The 20457-nt window shown below is 39.9% G+C and overlaps 1 protein-coding gene across 14 annotated transcripts in view; it reads right to left on the reverse strand.

The window, feature by feature from the left end:
* Window positions 1-20457, reverse strand: part of LOC122677200 (phosphodiesterase 4D interacting protein) — a 236882-nt gene that overhangs the window by 86205 nt on the left and 130220 nt on the right. For 13 of the 14 annotated variants that reach the window (XM_043877115.1, XM_043877116.1, XM_043877102.1 and 10 more), the window contains one exon: window positions 18017-18134. In XM_043877115.1, coding sequence (XP_043733050.1) covers window positions 18017-18134 — 118 coding nt within the window. The remainder of the gene's footprint in view (window positions 1-18016; window positions 18135-20457) is intronic. The other variant, XM_043877092.1, reaches the window with a different exon arrangement.

Below are 20457 nucleotides of genomic sequence, written 5' to 3' on the forward strand. Positions count from 1 at the left end.
CTTAGTCCAGGAAGACCTCCCATGCCTTGGAGCAACTAAGCCTATGAACCACAACTACCGGACCTGTACTCTAGAGTCCACGCTCCACAAGAGAAGGTCCCACAATGAGAAGCCGGCATACCACAAGAAAGAGTAGCCTCCACTAGAGAAATTAGAGAAGAGCCTGCCCACAGCAACGAAGATCCAGTCCAGACATAAATAAATAAATAAATAATTTTTTAAGAGAGAAGAAAAGAAACTAAAGTTATGGATAATAAATTCAGCACTTCACGGTTCTTACCAATATCATCTTGGTCAAGATTTTTTGTATCTAGTTAACACTATCTACCTCTGGGGAGGCAAGCAAAATGGGAAGCTGAACAGAACATTTACTTTTATTCTGTATACCAGGGATGATTTGAATCTGGGGTGATAAGTATATATTCACATATTAGTTTCTAAATGTTTTAAAATTTGGAAATATCCTATAGTTAAAACTAAGAGGAGTTCCCTGGAAGCCTACTGATTTTCACTGGCTTTTACTGCTGTGGCCTGGGTTCAATCTCTGGTCAAGGAACTGACATTCCCACAAGCCTTGAGGCAAAACAAAACAAAACAAAACCACAACAAAACAACTAAGAATTGTGCCAATTTAAGACACATAGAGTCTAAGTGGTAAAACTTGAAACTAAAATGAGAACTTTTATAATACATGTGATAAATATCTGTGGACAGTTTATATAAACAAAAGTTCAAGGGGATATGCAAGTTATTATTTTGTGATTAAGTCTGGAGAGTATAATTATGGAGACTTCCTTTCTCCTTTCCTCATTTGTATTCTGTAGTTTTCTGTAATAAGCATATATTGATTTTGTGATAAGAAAAAAAAGTGTTACTAAGAGGCAGGATAAGCACATCTTGATATGTTCATATAATATAACATTAGAAGTGTGTGTGTGCCCAGTCATGTCCAACTCTTTGTGACACTATGGACTGTAGCCTGCCAGGCTTCTCTGTCCGTGAAATTTTCCAGGCAAGAATACTGGAGTGGGTGGCCATTTCCTTCTCCAGTGAATCTTCCCAATCCAGGGATAAAACCCACGTATCCTGCATTTGCTGCATTGCCAGGCAGATTCTTTTCCACTAGTGCACCCAATATTAACTATCAATAAAAAAGAATGAAGTCTGATACCCACAACATGAATGAATCACAAAAGCATCTTAAGTAAAATGAGCATATCAATATATCCTGTGTGATTTCCTTTAAGTCTAACAACTTACAGTCTAACTTTTATATACTAACAGAAATTCAGAAAGTGATTATTGGGTGGGAGGGAGATAGGGTGACAATTGATTGCAAGGGGGAACAACAGAATTTTCTGGAGTGATTAAAACATTCTATATCTTATTTGGGGGTGATGGTTACATGGATGTGTACAATTTTGAAGCTCACTGAACTGAATGGTTTTATCTGTAGATTTTAAATGTTATTTTTAGTTCAATTTTTAAAAGATTAAAGGGGTAAATAAATATGTAAGTAGCCATAAAATTTTAACCTGAGGGATTTCTTTGGTGAAAAGTAACTTCTACTTTGGGCTTCCCTGGTGGCTCAGTGGTAAAGAATCTGCCCGCCAAGCAAGAGATACAAGTCCCTGGGTTGGGAAGATCCCCTGGAAAAGGAAATGGCAACCCACTCCAGTATTCTTGCCTGGGAAATCCCATGGCCAGAGGAGCCTGATGGGCTAGAATCCACAGGGTCACAAAAGAGTCGGACATGACTTAGTGACTAAACAAACAACCTCTACTTTATCGTAAGAATAGCTTTGAAAACTGGGAAAATAAAATGTAGCCCAGAAGAAATTCTATAAAAGGCTCACTTGAGACTTCAGAGTTCCTATCCATATGAGTTTTGGAAAATATTGTTTTAGATACACATACACATACCATACAGATGGCACAGTGGTAAAAGAATCAACCTGTCAATGCAGGAGATGCAAGAGACACAGATTCGATCCCTGGGTCAGGAAGATCCCCTGGAGAAGGAAATGGTAACCCACTCCACTGTTCTTGCCTGGAAAATCTCACAGAGGAGCATGGTAGGTTACACTCCATGGGGTCGCAAAGAGTTGGACACAACCAAACAACTGAGCACACACACACACACCATACATTTATAATTGAAGTGAAGCATTTGTTAAGGTGAGACCTCGGGCTTTTGTGATGATTTAGAATAGGATGATGACTTCTAAAACTTATCAAAAGTACATAATAAAGGAAAATTTTACTGAGAACAATTTTCATATTATGATAAGCTATTAATGAATGTAATGAGTTAAGCAAATGATTAATTCTATATATCAGCAGTTTGCCCTCAAAATGAATCGACAAATGCATTCACAAGCACATATTTGCTGTCTATCCTAAGTCAAATCCCTTATATCTGGCCCTTAATTTCCTAATCTACAAAATAAACATATTGAAATTAAACAGTGGTTTTCCACCTTTGGCATGTATCAGAATCACTTGGAGGGCTTGTTAAAAGGTAGATTAACACATTTCTAATTCAGTTGGTCTGAGAAGGGGCCCAATAATGTGCATTCCCAACAGATTCTCAGATCATACAGATGCTGCTGAGAACCAAACAGAACTCTTTTAAAATGTATTCCGACACATCTCAGCCAAACGATCTGCAGATAAATGGGAAAACTCACTAAGGAAGAACTACATGCAAAACTGTTGAATTTAGAGAACTGTGTGCCCCTTTGGAATAAGATTCCTAAGTATTATTATGATCGGGATCTTTTGCACCATCTCTATTTTGATCTCCAAATCTGGGTGCCTGGGAAGATTCTCTTAGAACTGTAGCTACGTTTGTACTCCCTCTGTTGTAGTGTTTCTAAGACCTCATTCTGGGCTGGGAGGGAGTTTCCAAGAGGTGGAAAATCCCTATGTCCCAAACCAGTTGTATTAGATTTCATTACCCTAGTTTATGACATTGAAAACAGCTGTCCTAATTACTAAAAACTATGCCCCCCCCCCAAAAAAAAAGTCATTCTGGCAGAGAAACAAAAGCAGATGAGGAAATATGAGAAGATCAAAGTCAAGCCAGTTAGACTCTATGGTAACGCCACAAGCATGTGCATGATTTCCTTCTGCTGGTTAGAAATCCTGAAGAAGACAGAAGCAATCATACTTTGCATTAATTAAACACACAGCATTTCAAAACAGTTGACTTAATACCAGGAGATTTGCAGTTCAACTACAGACTGCAGTAATATGGTTATCAGCAGAACTTATCTTAATATAGTAAACACTGCAGGCTTTCATGTTATTAAACATCCACAGCTGTTTAAATGAATTTCAAAATACTTGTTAATCAACTGATGAGCAAGAATTTATGCAAACTCAGTGTTTTGTTTTGTTTTTTTCTTCTGTCTTCAGGGAGCTTTCAGTTTAGTTGAAGGGGTGAGAATGTGCATGCTACAGTTAGAATAACTGATTGGTAAACTAAATGGTACTGACAACTTCAATGTAAGTGCAGAAAAAGTGGAGATAACTATGAGCTAATTCAGGTGAAGTGGACAAGAGTGGGACTTGAAATGGGTTTTAGGGTGGAGGAAACAAAGGAAAGGAAAAAAAGAGGAAGAAAGTAAAAGTAAAAAAAAAAAAAGAGTAGAATCATGAAAAGTCTTGGGAGTTAGGTTAAATCTGGTGCTAGCCTGGCAGTAAAGAGGATTTTGTGGGACATCTGATCCTAATCCATGTATCTATAAGTACACTATGTACATCTCAATAATTGCTCATTCAAAGAACATATATAAAGGGCCACCTGAAAACCAGACACTATACTATGGTGGGCCTTGGCAACTATAATTTGGTTAATGTTTGAGAAAGGCGAAAGAATTTGGACTTGGTGTTATGAATTTGAGCAAAGAATGATGTGATGAAAAGTTTATTTTAGGGAAATCAGATAACAGAATGGCTTTAAGAAGTTTTAACAGAAGTTTTAAGGACAGATTTTGGGATGGTTACAGGGAAGACTTGCTAAAAAACCCATTGCCATGATTCATATGTGAGATAATGTGGTACAGTACAAAAATGGAAAAAAAAGTGGTAAATATGAGTCATTTTGAAGGAATGAACAGCAGGACTTGATGCAGAGAGGATGAAAGGTTAAAAATGGTGATAAGGGTTTTGGTATGGAAGACTGGTAGAAAAATTGTCTAAACAGAAATGTGGGAGTTGAGGCCATATGCAAAGAGATTATACACAGTTTTATTTGGGATATACAGTACTTAGGGACTGAGGAGAAAACTAAGTGGAAAAACTAAGTAGAGCTCTTTCACAATCAAAACACAGGTGAGGGAATCCCCCAGCAGTCCAGTGACTAAGACTCACTGTAGGGGCCTGGGTTCAATCCCTGGTCAGGGAGCTAGGATTCCACAAGTCATGGGATACAGCCCAAAACAAAAGCAAGCAAACAAACAAAAAAAATTGACAACTTCCTGAACAGTCCAGTGATTCGGACTCTACTGGACTCTACTAGGAGGCCCAGGTTCTCCCTGGCCTAGGAACCAAGATCCTACATGCTGCACAATTTTACCAAAAATAAATAAGAAACAAATAGATAAAGATGAAAACTGGAACCAAAGAAACAAAAATAAAACTTAGAAGAAAAAAAAAACACACAGGTGAGAGGGGAATGGAGTTTCAAGAATGAGAGGGATAGTTAACATTGTAACTACCTGGACAAACTTCAGGAGGAATGAGGTCAAGCATAAACTATTATCCACAACAGATTAGACTTGTAAACTAAAGAGGTGTCACCTTAACCTGTCATAATCCTTCCCTATTAAGCCAAATGCTAAATTCTTTTTGACCCTATTTCTGAGCATCTCTAGTGTGTTCAGAAATGTTGTTTCACATCTTCCCTACACTGTCCTTTTAGGGTTCTTAAAACCTGAAACCTGAATCATATTACACAGCCTTAGATTCTTAACTTTCTAATCATCCTGCATACTATTTCTAGAACATATATGGTAAAGATCCATAACTGTCCACAACCTATAGCATGTCCACTACCTACCTTTCCCTTCTCCAGGGATCGAACCATGGTCTCCTGCACTGCAGGCAAATTCTTTACCAGCTGAGCTACCAGGGAAGCCCTACTAACTACAGCATCCAAAACACTTAGCCTGGCATTTCAATATCTATACAAAAATATCCTAACCTATTTCCCTTTCAGCTCATCTCACATTTCTTCCCTGATCAAATGGTGACATGGTAAATTTTTGAATATAGATGTATTACCTGTATACCCCCACCCACCTCTTTCCTAAGTCTGATAGTTAAAGCCCTTACCATTCCCTTGACTAGTTTTTTGCAGAGCAAAGAACCGAGGTGGACTAAAGTCAAATGCATTTCCTGACTTGGATAAACTTTTAAACCCACTGAAAAGATTAAGCCAGGTGTCCCAGTGTGGAAAAGAAAAAGAGATAAATGTCTTTGAGGTCAACAAAAGAGGAAAGGGTGAATTTTCACCCAAATCAGGAAGAGAACGGGGTGGAGGTGGGAGGTCAAAGAGAAACAGGGACCCACCTCCATTATTAGTGTCCTGCAGAAGCAGCCGGACCTGAGCGGAGAAGGCCTGGGTGACCTGGGGAGGATAAAGTCTAGTCTAGGCTCTACCAGAGTCCACTTAGGATTGGTAGAACTATGTGTGCTATGGCAGGGGTGCTTCATCGGTGAACCAATGATCAGAGAGTCTCCTTGATGCTTTTGACACCTGATAAAGCCTAGGGTCCATCACATAACTGAGAGAGTGGGGAGGAGGAAGTACCAAATGAATGGAATTTAATTTCCCACCAGCCTGACTAGGATAAAGACTCAGGGTAACATTAAATTGATTTAAGGAAAGTAATGTGGTATTTCCTGCATAAGTGAATTTGTAAATTCAGAGTCAACACCCACTATGAACCTTTTGTAGGTGTTCAATGAGAGTGAGTCAGTCCTAGGCCATTTTCACCTGTCTTTTCATTCTCTTTCAATATCATCTCAGCCTTTCCCATCTTGGTATTAACAACTTCCAATTTATATTTTTGATACTGTGATAGGCTTCCCTGATGGCTCAGATAGTAAAGAATCTGCCTGCAGTGCAGGAGACCTGGGTTCGATCCCTGGGATCTTCCCTGGGTTGGGAAGATCCCCCTGGAGGAGGGCATGGTAACCCACTCCAGTATTCTTGCCTCAAGAATCCCCATGGACAGAGGAGCCTGGCAAGTTGCAGTCCATGGGGTCTCAGAGAGTCAGATATGACTGAGTGACTAAGCACACACAGCCTTTTCCATCTTTGTATTAATAACTTCAAACTTATATTTGTGATACTGTGACTTATAATAATATATATTTGGTTTGTCCCTCTTTCTGGCACAGAATCCTAAATCTTTGGCATTTCCTAAAAGATGACAGTGATAAAGGTGTCTTTTATTATGTTAATGAGGTGACTCAAAGCGTGTGATAGTCACCAGAAGAACATGATTCTTATTGTTGTTCAGTCACTAAATCCTGTCCTACTCTTGGCAACCCCATGGACTGCAGCACGCCAGACTTCCCTGTCCTTCATTATTTTCCCGTTTGCTCAAACTCATGTCCATTGTGTCGGTGATGCCATTCAACCATTTAACCCTCTGTGGTCCCCCTCTCCTGCCCTCAATCTTTCCCAGCATCAGGGTCCTTTCCAATTAGTTGGTTCTTAGCATCTGGTGGCCAAAGTATTGGAGCTTCACTTTCAGCATCAGTCTTACCAATGAATATTCAGGGTTGATTTCCTTTAGGATTAATAGGTTTGATCTCCTTGCTGTCCAACATACTCTCAAGAATTTTCTCCAGCACCACAATTCAAAACCACCAATTCACTGCTCAGTTTTCTTAATGGTCCAACTCTCACATCTCTATATGACTACTGGATAAACTGTAACTTTGACTATATGAACCTTTGTCGGCAAAGTGATGTCTCTGCTTTTTAATACACTCTCTAGGTTTGTCATAGCTTTTCTTCCAAGGAGGAAGTGTCTTTTAATTTCATGGCTGCAGTCACCGTCTGCAGTGATTTTGGAGCCCAAGAAAATAAAATCTGTCACTGTTTCCATTGTTTCCCCGTTCTATTTGCCATGAAGTGATAGGGACAGATAAATGATCTTAGTTTTTTGAATGCTGAGTTTTAAGCCAGCTTTTTCACTCTCTTCTTTCACCCTCATCAAAAGACTCTTTAGTTCCTCTTTACATTCTGCCATTAGAGTGGTATCATCTATATATCTGAGGTTGTTGATATTTCTCCTGACAATCTTCATTCCAGCTTGAGATTCATCCAACCTGGCATTCTGCATGGTGTACTCTGCATAAAAGTTAAATAAGCAGGGTGACAATATACAGCCTTGACATACTCCTTTCTCAGTTTTAACCAGTCCAATGTTCTATGTCCAGTTCTAACTGTTGCTTTTGATCTGCATACAGGTTTCTCAGGAAACAGGTAAGGTAATCTGGTAGAATTTTCAGTCCTATCCCCAATCTTCAGGGAAGGGAAAAAGACCTGAAGTCTGTTGATCACCAATGGCCAATGATCCAGTCAATCATGCTTTTGTAATGAAACCTCCATAAAAACCCAAGAGGACTGGATTCAGACAGCTTTTGTGTTGGTGAATGCCTGGAAATTCAGGGAGAGTACTATGCCTGGTGAAGGAAGGCTTGGGAGCTCCACACCCCTTCCCATATACCTTGCCCAATGCATATCTCCCATCTTGTTGTTGCTGGGTTATATCCTTAAACAATAAACCAGTGATGCAGTAAGTAAACTGTTTCTCTTAGTTCTGTGAGCAGCTCTGGCAAATTAATCTAACCCAAGGAGGGGGTTGTATCATGTGAACCTCTAATTTCTAGCAAGTCGGTCATGCAAGTTGGTCATACATGTAACAGTCTGTACTTGTGACTGGTGTCTGAAGTCCAAGGAGGAGGCCATTGAAACTTCTTATCTATTGCTGGCCAGAGGCACAGATGATAAAGTGGGATTTGTAACCATTGTCTGAATCCCCAGGGGTTGGAGGGAGAGGGACAGAGGGGTCACTGAGAGGGGTGTGGAGGCAGTCCTTAAGGTGAGACTGAATCCTTAACTGTGGGCTCTGATGCTGTCTCCAGGTAGATAGTATCAGAATTGAGTTGAATTCTCGGACACTCTGCTACGTCTAATAATGGCTCAGTGTTACGTGGGAAGTGCTCCTGCTCTGAACACACATGTTGCAATTGGTAGTCAGAACCACTAAAAGAATATCTTTATCCCAGAATGCTCCTCTGAGTTCAACTCTCATATGGCCAACTACGATTTGTACCTGCAACTATATGTGTCAGAGACATCTCAAAATTATCCCAGGAAAGATGGAATTCTTTTTTGCCATCTTCCCTTTACCTATAGTGCCTCCCCCTCTTTCCTCCTAATTATCTATTAAGGATCATGGGAACTATGAATTGGGAGCTAAACCTGACCCCCACCTGTTTTTGTAAATAAAGTTTTATTGGAACACTGCTATGCCAAGTCCTTCATGTATTGTGTATGGCTGGTCTTGTGCTACAATGGCAGAAATCTTATGGCCTATAAAGTCTAAATTATTTCTATCTGGTCTTTGATAGTGTGCCAGTCCTTGCTCTTTTATCTTTTCTCAATGTATTTATCACAATTTGCAATTATTTGCTTGATTATGTGGTTATTTAGCTCCCTTATTAGAATATAAGCTCCCTGAGGGGAAGGACTCTACCATGCTTATTCTTATGGTTTTTCCAGCACTTAATCGCACCAGTGTCTGGCTATGGTAGGCACTCAATAAACAGTCACTGACTGAATTACATGAGTGAATGAATGAATGAATAAATGAATGAATCGCTTGCGTGCATGCCAAGTTACTTCAGTCATGTCTGACTCTGCAATCCCATGGACTGTAGCCTGCCAGGCTCCTCTGTTCACGGGATTCTCCAGGCAAGAATAACTGGAGTGGGTTGCCATTTCCTTCTCCAGGCAATCTTCCCGACCCAGGGATCAAACCCATGTCTCTTATTTCTCCTGCACTGTCACTGTCAGGTCATTATATCTTAAAATTTTATTTCATTCTTTTGTTGTTGTTGTTCAGTCACTAAATTGTTTCTGATTCTTTGCAGCCCCATGAACTGCTGCATGCCACACTCTGTCCTGGAGGACACTATCTCCCAGAGTTTGCTCAAATTCATGTCTATTGAGTCAGTGATGCCATTCAACCATCTCATCCTTTGCTGCCCCCATCGCCTCTGGCCTTCAATCTTCCCCAGAGTTAGGGTCTTTTCCAGTGAGTTGGTGCTTTGCATCAGGTGGCCAAAGTATTGGAGCCTTCGTTCTTTTGCCTTAGCACAAATCTTTCATTCTTGGTTACCCCCTAGCAACCTCATATCTTAAGTAATCGAGTTCCATAATAGTTAGTCCTCTCACCTTCTTTCTCTTCTACTCATTCCTTCTTCCAGATTAATCTTTCTAAAACATCTCAATATATCACTTTCCTGCATAGTAGTCTGGAGACCTAAGGACTTAACCCACAATTATAAACTTCTTGACCTGCCATCTAAGGTCCTCTGACTCCAGCATTATCCTATCTTTCCAGCCTAAACTCACTGTCTCCCTGCACATCCTCACTATTCCAACTACTGCTTCCTTACCCTGAGATTCCCTACCTCTCTCTTACCTGCTTGTAACATTCTTTCCCACTGTTACCACCTCCACTTGTCAAAGCCCTATCCAGCCTCAAGCATTTCCTTTAAGTTGCCTTTCTTAGTCCCCTCATATCTTTCTCTTGTATGAACTTCCAAAGCACTTTTTATACCCATAGTAATATGTGTGCCATTTTGCCTTCTCCCCTTAGGCAGGTAAGCTCCTTAAGAAGAGGAACCACATTTAACTCATCGTATTATCTTCTGAGGTACTCCACTGGGTGAATAAATAAATTGATGTCTATTATTTTTTTAATCTCTTATTAAATTCCTGTTTATTTCTTACAGACCAGAATCTTCACTGCCCACGCAGCCCCTTAGATTTTTTTCCTTTCTCCTCTGCCTTGTATTTTGTTTCCATCACAGATTTTCTTATCTTCCAATCAGATTGTAATCCCTAGAGGTCAGAGACTAACTTTATGTTTTTGTCTTCCTTCACCTTACAGTACCTTGTGCATTGTAAGTGCTCAGTAAATAAAGCTGCAAAGAAACCCCTCATTTTTCTACCTCCTCTCCTGCTCTAGCAGAACTATGGTTGCCTTGGGTGATAAAGCCTATTTCTGAGACACATTACCAGTGAAGGCTTGTCTGGAAGACACCGACGTTGAATGAGGATTTATAAATGAGTCTCTAGCTTCAATTTCATCAGCTTAAGAAGGGGATACTGAAAAACTGCTCTAAAAAAAAAAAAAAAAAAAAAAAATCTCCTTACATAAAGTTGGCTAAAGCTGCCTGAGCTGCTAATCCCTGCAAGGTTTTCTGTCTCTGCCTTGAGCATTAGAGTGCATTCTTGCCTAAACCTTCTACATCAGATGTCTCCATGGTAACACTGGAATGTTTGCTATTTTAGGAAATATGCCTCACTGCATGCAGTGATATTTACATTAGGTTCCAAACGAGGCATAAATGCAATGGCTCGAGCGTCTGCTGCTTTGTGTGAGGAGGACGGTCCTGATGGCTTAATGGACGACTCCCCCAAGCCTGTTGTCCTGTGTCATTTTTTAGGCCAACCACAGTGTAATCACACATTAACAAATGGTGTTTCTATAATACTGGTGGGGGGGGAATGGAGAGGAGAAAAAAAGAAACAAAGCCAGAATTTCTCTAGATATTCCTTTGCAAGGATATTATCTGCCCTCCTGCCTTCATACCCTTCAGGTCCGGTTTCATTTAAAAAGTTCTTTTAAATAAAGCTTCTACCATTCCATAGAAAGGGGCTACCCTGATGGCTCAGCAGATAAAGAATCCGCCTGCAATGCAGCAGATGTGGATTCAATGCTAGGTCATGGAAGATCCCCTGGAAGAGTAAATGGCAACCCATTCTAGTATCCTTGCCTGAAAAATCCCATGGACACAGGAGTCTGGCAGGCTACAGTCCAAAGGGTCACAACGAGTCAGATGTGACTGAGCAGGCACATTGATTCTGAAGAAGAGAATAATATCAATAACCAGAACAACTGACAGCTTTCATCTGCAACTTTGTGGATACCTTCACTAAGGAAGAGAAAAACACTTTGTAAACTGCACTTTATTAGGTTTTCTGAGTCCCTAGTAAGAAAGATGTAGACAAGCTCCATCATGAAGCTCCTGAGCACTCTGGTCACAACATGCTGTTGATCCGAATGCACATGGAGCACTGAAAGCAAACATGGAGTGTTCTCAATCCATGGCATGTCAAGCTTGCGGTATTTTTGTTGTTGTTGTTCTATGAAGTTAATTATATAAAAGAAGTTCATAAGTATTCTACAGGTACAATCCAGCTAAAAGGGATGCTAATAAAGAATCCGCCTACCAAACTGGAGACGCGGGTTCGATCCCTGGGTTGGAAAGGAGAAGGAAATGGCAACCCACTCCAGTATTCTTGCCTGGAAAATCCCATGGACAGAGGAGCCTGGTGGGCTATAGTCTGTAGGGTTGCAAAGAGTCGGACACAACTTAGAGACAACAACAGCGCACAATGTTCTGGTAGAATGAAAAAGGGAAAAAGCTAGAGGGATAGTAAAATAAATTCAATCAAATAATTTTTATCAAAACTGTCTTTCTTATTTGAGGAAGATTCTGAAGTAAACTTTAGAGATTTTGTTCTCTGAAGCTCAGAGATTATTCCTCAGTCTAGACTTTCATACTGGGATTACATGAGAAGTATAATATTTATCTATGGGAGGAGGGGTAAGATGAGTGTCTTACATTTGAATAACTCAAACCTAGAAGTGTATGAGTTGTAAGCTGTCTTTCTTCTGAAGCCCAGGTGCGGAGTTCCCAGTTGGGAGGGGCTGGGAGGAGGTGGAGGAAGTAAATCACTCCTCAGAACTCAAGCTCTGTGGTTCCCTAACATCTGTAAGGGGCTTTGGGGATAGCTTTGCTGGAGATGAAAAAATTCTTCAGTCTCTGTGGAGCAGGCCCAGAGCTTAGAAATTTAACTTGTGTCTTTCACATTGTGGAGATGTGGCTCCTGTGGTGACAAGTGGCATGGCAGATTACAGTTTGAGTATAATACAGTAGAACTAAGATGCTGCTATTGTTAGCAAACAAGGATAACACCTTGTTTGATAACTGAAGCATCAAGAACTTCAGTTCAATTCAGTTCAGTCGCTCAGTCATGTCTGACTGTTTGCAGCACACCAGGCCTCCTTGTCCATCACCAGCTCCTGGAGTTTACCCAAACTCATGTCCATTGAGTTGGTGATGCCATCCAACCATCTCATCCTCTGTTGTCCCCTTCTCCTCCCGCCTTCAATCTTTCCCAGCATCAGGGCTTGGGGTGTCATAAATAAAGAGTTGTCACACATCACTGTATAGGCAAAGTGCTCTATAACTGGTTTTATAATATTCTTTACCTTTATCTAATTCACAGAATGGGCTAGGTTGAAGCAGTTAATAGCTGCACTGAACCATGATTTGCTATCCCAAGTGCATGCATGTCCAACTCTGTGTGACCCTATAGACTGTAGCCCGCCAGGCTCCTCTGTCCATGGAATTCTCCAGGCAAGAATACTGGAGTGGGCTGCTGTTTCCTCCTCCAGGGAATCTTTCCAATCCAGGGACTGAACCAGGGTCTTATTTGACTCACTCTTGCATTGGCAGGCAGATTCTTTACCACCTGGGAGATGACATCAATGATCTGCTCAGTCAATCCTGCATCTAAACAACCACCAGGATTGTCTTTGTACAATGCCACTTCAAAGGCTTTTATTCCCTTTGCTTATTTTTTTTTTTAATTTTTAGCTCTTCATTACCTAGAACAGCAGTCCCCAACCTTTCTGACACCTGGGGATAATTTCGTGGAAGACAATTGTTCCATGGACTAGGGGTTGGGGGGATGGTTTCAGGATGATTCAAGCTCATTACATTTATTGTGCACTTTATTTCTAATCTAATTCTACCACTGATCTGGTAGGAGGTACCATTCTGCAGCCCAGAGATTGGGAACCCCGCGCCTAGAACATGAAGTCCTTAGCTTGACATTTATGGCACTTTCCAGCTACATATTCCATCATTCTTCAACACTTAACATATACTTGGTAACACCAATGACTCCCAATTCCTTGAGTGTGTTCCATACCATTGTACATATTGTTTCCATGCCTAGAATGCCCTTCTCCTACTGTCTGCCTAGGGTACTCAGCCTTTAAAGCCCCAGGTCCAGGCTGACTTCCAAGTGAAGCTTTCTCTGACATCCAAAGATATGATCTCTTTCCTCTCTGGGTCCTCTTAGCACTATGAGTATATTTCTTATATTTCTCTCCATTTGTCATGCTGCATTTTAATACTTTGTTTATATGCCAATCACTTATTAGATTTTAAACCCTTTGAAGGCCAGGATTCCTAGACCAGTGGTTCTTATCAAGCAGCCATATCCTAGAATGCATTGAAAATCTGTAGGACATTTCTTGTTCCAATGATGAGTGAGGCTAAGGGTACAACATAACTGGCAATAGGCAGGACAGAGCCTTGTCCCAAAATCTGAATGACTTTCAAATGTTCCACTGGGCACTAATGGAAGTAATCAAATTGTTTACATAATCATCTGAATCTAGGACTTAATTCTGTTGTAATTTGGAACCCAACTTTAATATACTCTGAATCTTCTATGAATTAAACTGATATGTAAATTAAAGGAGGATTATGTTAGTTCTTTATTGGAAATTTTACCAAGAACTTTTCACCTTGACGTTGCCACTTGCTGTTTTTGAATTGCCAATGTAACATACCTGCATTAGACTGTATTTGAAGCTGTGACTCCACATACAAGCATCTGCTTATTTCTTTATAGCCTTTAATAAAGATGTGTCTTAAAATTTACATATTAATATGACACTGATGTATTATAAATTAATCTTTTTTTATGTTTCATGTAGTTCAGTATCTAATTTACTGGGTTACTCTGAGACTTAAAATGAGTTAATATATAGGGTATTTACAGTAGCACCTGGCACATAGAAAATGCTACCATATGTGCTGATGTTATTACTATAGAAAAGTTGTTGAATACTCATTGATAAATATTTTAAATTATACTTGGAATAGGTATTAAGAAATCCTGTGACTTTACTTTTAGGTCTTAATATTATAATAATCTGAACCATTAGAATATGACTACATGATCCCAAGATGTTATAGAAAGTGCTTCAGTATTTTTTTGTGTGTCTAGGAGACTAAAATGAGATTATGATTCTCATTGTGAGCAGTTTACCCTGAAGGATTCACACTCTGTTGTGGTCTTCCTGGGGAGCAATAACACAAACTGGTAACTTTGAGTTTGGTCTTTGCCTATGAACCAGTTTTTCTATGTGCAAGGGTAACAGGTCCAAAGGGATAACTGTGACCATTAATCTCACAAATATGCTATATTTAATCATTTTATTTTTGTCTTTCGTAAGACAAAGATAGTTACAATGTGAGTCAAGTCTGCAATATCTAACTCAATCACTATGTCTTTTTAGCTGCTACTCATTTTAAGAATAGCCTTACTCTCTTCCAGGTTGTTGACATGAATAATGACAACAGTAGTTACCATGTTTTGAGCCCTGTTGGGCACTATACATATATTATTTCTAACCCTTACAAAGAGATGAACATTGCAGAGGAGGAAATTGTACTTGGAAGGGGTATGTAACTTGTTCAAGGCCATTCATCTGAAAAGTGTTTATGTTGGAATCAAATGCCAAAACCTGAGCTCATTCTTTCATACCACTCTGCTTCCTTAATTAAAACTCAAGAGACTTCATATTAGAATCGGTTCTTGAAGGACCAAGATTATTTCTCTAAAAGGACTTGACTGTATCCTTTCATTATGACAATCTGAACCACTTGAGCGTGGCTAAATAGTCCCAAGCTAAATATAGTCCCAAATTTCAAATTTCTTTCTGTTTACGCCATAGAATATAAGACAGAAACACTGTGACCAAAACATTGTTTTCTTTTGGAACCTGGACACACATTGAGAGAAGTTTTCAGAGGATTATCTGAATGCTCACTATAAAGCTGACTCTCTGGCCAGTCTTCTTTGGGCTGTCTAGAGAAGATAATTGGGCTTCCCAGGTGGTTCAGTGGTAAAGAACCCACCCGCCTGCCAATGCAGGAGACTCGGGTTCAACTTCTGGGTCAGGAAGATCCCTTGGAGAAGGAAATGATAATACGAAATAATTCTATGCATACTGAGCAGCACTTGGTGCCAATTTATTTTTTCCTTCATAAGGCACAGACCTAAAGAGAGTAACTAGAAAGTGAACTATGGGAGGCTTTCTCTCCTCCACATTTGAGAGGACCTACTGTCAGAGGCCCTCTGTGGCAGAGCTTTCCATCTTGGGTGTTCTGGACAACACCTAAAAAAGTGGCCCACCCCTGTGCTGAGATGTCATGCCTTCAGGTCTCAGGTGGTGGATGGGTCAGAAGGTAGGCACAGGTAATCACCTCTAACGATGACCAGCCTCAGTCACTTACTTCAGAGTAACAGAGACTCAATCATCTCCTATGAAACTGAGCTTTCTATGCAAAAGGTTGGGAAATACTGATTGACAGAATTCACAGCACTATGTGATCAAGTGTACAAAATGTTGGGCAATAACAATAATAAATTTTTATAGGTCCCAGCAACATTAAAGAAGCATATCAAGCTAGAACAATTTATATGACTTGATGCATTTCTTATCTCTGCTTACCCAATGTTATTATCCTCTAGACACTGTACTTAACTTATTCTAAGCATTCCTTTAGGATAGATTGGTAAATAATTTAGTCTTTTTGAAATTATAATTTTTCTGTTCTTCAAGTCTGTTTTAAAAACTGATACCAACTCAAATCCCCTTATTAGCATTCAAATATTGAACAACATATACTCATTTCAGTGCTTACCAAAGATACTAATGAAAATAAGTGTGTGTACATAAATATATCACATCAATGTGTCTGTAAATATAAAACTAGAACAATGAGAGTGATTTTATTTCAGAATTTACATGAGCATTTTTCTTTGAAAGTACTTATCTTGGGGACTATACACTTTCCCCAATGATGCTGAACTCAGAATGTCAAAATTATAGGATCCTTTGGAGATTATTTGGGCTAATTTTTCCCATTTTACACATATGGAGGATAAGAAGTGATGTATCCATAGCAGTGACTATTCATAGTTAATAAAGAAAGAATCAGGACAGAAATCCAATTCTTCTAATTTCCAACCAAGTTATTTCAAATTTTAAAATGTTGCGGGATCTTCCATATATTTCAATATGTATCCTGCAAAAAGCCTATGAACTTTAATTTTTACTCATATCTATCAAATTACATGTATGCACATCATTTTCTGAGTTTTTTAAGCAGAGCTTTCCAACCAAAATGGATTTAGAGTCCAAAGGGTTGATAGTGCAGTCAAGATAGTGATTTCTTCTGCCCTCAATTGTGGTCTAAGCACCCAGGCTGGCCACTTTCAAGTGAGAAGCTCCATCCATTTCTGCCACCCCTTATAAATATTATCATTTGCTACTATTTAAAACCATAATTAATGAATAAATTTATTGCAGGGTCTCAATTTTAAAAACTGCATTTCTTTTATACTGGTCATAGCTATTGAAAACATTTTTTTGCTTATTTGAATTTTCAGATTTTATTTTATGTAATTGCTATTTATGACTTGAGTAATAAAAAAGCAGTTGATAATGAGGAAAATGAGAAAAAGTCACTTAAGCAACTTGATTATGTTGTAAATCATGTCATTTTCTACATGTTTATTATTATTAGCTATTTTTTGTCCTGATATAGGAAAGGTGGAAAACACTGCTTTATACTCATTGTTAGCCCTGCTCTTTTCAACCTGATTCCAACCTTATTATATATGTGACCAATAAATTAAATTGCACATTTTACTTCATCGTTGATCTAAGATTTGTAAGAATACTTAGTAATTGTTTATGTTGCTTGAGCAGATGGATCCTAGAGTTCCTTCAGAAAGTATATTTTTAGTAAATTAAAAGTTGAATGAAGAAGATGAGCTCCTTCTGAGGTAACCTCCAAGAACCACCACACAGATTAATGCAATTACTTTCACAGCGGTGAGGGTTCTCTGCTCAATACTAAAACCACACTGCCTTCTCTATAACTATACATAACTCAGTGTGGCAGGCAGAATCCTGACACAGTCCCTGTGATCATCACCTCCTGGTATCCACACCTTTGTATAATCCCCACTCCTTGAATGTGGAGAGACCCGTAACTTGCTTCTAACCAATAGAAAATGGCAAAGGTGAGGGATATCACTACATAGTTACGCAACATTATATGGCAAAAGGGAAGGGGTGTGGCAGATGTAATTAAGATCCCTACTCAGTTGACTTTAAGTTAACCAAAAGGGATAGTACACTGATGGCTTGACTTAATCAGGTGAACCCCTTCAAAGAGTGTAGAGAAGTAAGAGACTCTCTCCACTACTGCTGTGAAGAAGCTAGCTGCCATAACTTCTACAATCACACAGCAATCTTCTTCCAACAACCTGAGGGAGCTTAGAAGTGGATTGTTCCCTAAGTGAGCCTCTGGCTGAGAAAGCAGCCCAGCTGACACCTTGATTTCAGACTTGTGAGACCCTGAGCAGAAAATTCAGCTAAGTCATGCCTGGACTCTTGATAATAAATACATGTTGTTTTGAACCACTGAGTTTGCAGTCATTGCTTACACAGCAATAGAAGACTAATACATTTATATGTAACGTTGGGCTCCTAAAGGCATGAAGCAGGTGCCTCAGGAAGTCCAGCCCAAACCTCACCTGCACTTCCATGTCAGCCGGCTCCTCCAACAGACGGAGCAGTTGTTGTTTCTCTTGAGACAGCTGTTCTACAAGCTTCTCCTGTGCAGCCAGGCTCTGACTCAGTTCTTCAATTCTTCTGGAGCAAAGAAAAAGTAAGAACAGTTATGGCCATGATACATTACTAACTTTATTTTTCAACCCACTCCAAAGATAGCATGGTCTGGTACAGTAAGTTTTTACCTTTTTAAAATCATTGATACTTTTCTTCAGTAAGCCATGCATTCTCTGCCCCAGCCCCCCAACATATACACAAATGAGTTTTTTGCTTACATTGTCATAATGTAAGGTTCATAGACCTCCTGAAGCCAATCCACAGATCTATAGACCATAAGTATAAAACTCTCAGAAGTTGTGGGTCTTTTTGTTTATTTGTTATTGTTGTTGCAGTTAAAAGAACAATTATCAAGTAACCATTATATATATGGGCTTCCCAGGTAGCACGGTGGTAAAGAATCCACCTGCCAATGCAGGAGACAAGAGATGTGGGTTTGATCCCTGGGTAGGGAAGATCCCCTGGAGGAGGGCATGGCAACCCACTCCAGTATTCTCACCTGAAGAATCTCTGAAGAGGAGCCTGGTGGGCTACAGTCCATGGGGTCGAAAAAGAGTCAGACATGACTGGGCACACATACACACATTATGTATATAATTCAATGCATCCCGAATGTACTGGTGATATAAAGTTGGAAAACACACAATCTCTACAGAAAGTTAACTTTTTTGGTGTGTGTGCCAAGGGTCTGGGGAATAGGAGTCACAGATAAATCAACAGATAGACTATAATAAGTGCTACCCTACCAGAGGTATGGGTACCTCATGACAGTGAGTACTGTCATGGAGCTACAGGAAGAAACATAAAGAAGTCATTCGTTTGACTTGGAGGAGCCTGGGGGGAAGCTCAGGACAAGAGATTTTGAAGACTGGGTTGTTTTATAGGCTCAGAGGAAGGAGTTTAAATAAAGGGATGAAGGCATGAAGATACAAGATATATGGGAAAGAGCTGGTAGCAGGGGAAAGGCTGGTGGGAAGAGATAATGGCTAGAGAAGAGGCTGGAAATTCAGACCAGAATTCAGTTGTCAAAGACTGCATGCTGTGCTGATGTATATAAACCCAGGTTCAAATCAACAGTTTTGTGCAAGGCATATCTTGCTGTTTCTCTGTGTATAAGTCTGAGTACTAGAGATACCTGTCCTTGGAAAACATGCTGGTAATAGATGTAAAATTTCTGACTGTGATTATTATTCCTGGGTGTGTGGCTTTCCAGGTGGCTCAGTGGTAAAGAATCTGCCTGCCAATGCAGGACAGGCAGGAGATGCAGGTTTGATCCCTGGGTCAGGGAGATCCCCTGGAAAAGGGAATGGCAACCCACGCCAGTATTCTTGCCTGGAGAATCTCATGGATAGAGGAGCCTGGCGGGCTACAGTCCCAGGGGTCACAACTGAGCATGCATGCAACACAGCATATGTTAAGACAGTGATAGCACCTTGGCAGGAAAATGGCATGGCCAAAAGGTTAAGGGCACCAGAAAGTCAAGTAGGAATCTCACAGACAAATTACAAATTAATTTAAGGTATGAGCATCAGCTTAGATTTGGGGATGAGAAAGAACAAAACTTAAAAATGTATATGAATGTAAGCTGCAATGATGACGAAGGTTGGACTTCATCATAATGACATTATGATGACGAATGTGGACTTCATATTAACTTCCCCATGGTATCTGTGCTAGAACATCTATACTTTTCTTAAGCCTCATACCTCACTATTCCCTTTGACCCTCAGTCTCTACAGATGATCTACTTTCCTACTTTACAAAGCTTTCAAGGCCACCTGACATGAACTCCCTCAATTTGTTGGGTATGTCTGTCTTTTTTTTTTTTTCCTTTTGATTTGACAAGTGTTCACTGGAATACAGGGATGGGACAGAGTCTCAGGTAATCTAGCAGGGAAGATCTGAAAGAAAATACAACAATGCACGGAAGACTGTACACTAATGGATGTGCATACAAAACAAGGGCTTCCCAGGTGGTGCAGTGCTAAAGAATCCACTTGCCAATGCAGGAGACACAGGAGATGTGGGTTTGACCCCTGGGTCAGGAAGATCCTTTGGAGTAGGAAATAACAACCCACTCCAGTATTCCTGCCTGGAAAATTCCATGGACAGAGCAGCCTGGAGGGCTACTGTCTATGGGGTGACAAAGAGTACGACATGACTTAGTGACTGAGCATGCACGCATAAAAAAAAAAAACAAGAATATAAATACTTAATTCTATCACAAAAGCCTTCACAGAAGTAACCATTGATGTCTTCATGAGTTTTGAAGAATGAAGAAGAGTTCACCAGGAGGAAAAAACACAGATGTTTCCCCACAAAGGAAGAGCATGAACAAAATTCTAGG

This window comes from Cervus elaphus, chromosome 20, assembly GCF_910594005.1.
Source record: "Cervus elaphus chromosome 20, mCerEla1.1, whole genome shotgun sequence".
In the NCBI taxonomy this organism is placed as follows: domain Eukaryota; kingdom Metazoa; phylum Chordata; class Mammalia; order Artiodactyla; family Cervidae; genus Cervus; species Cervus elaphus.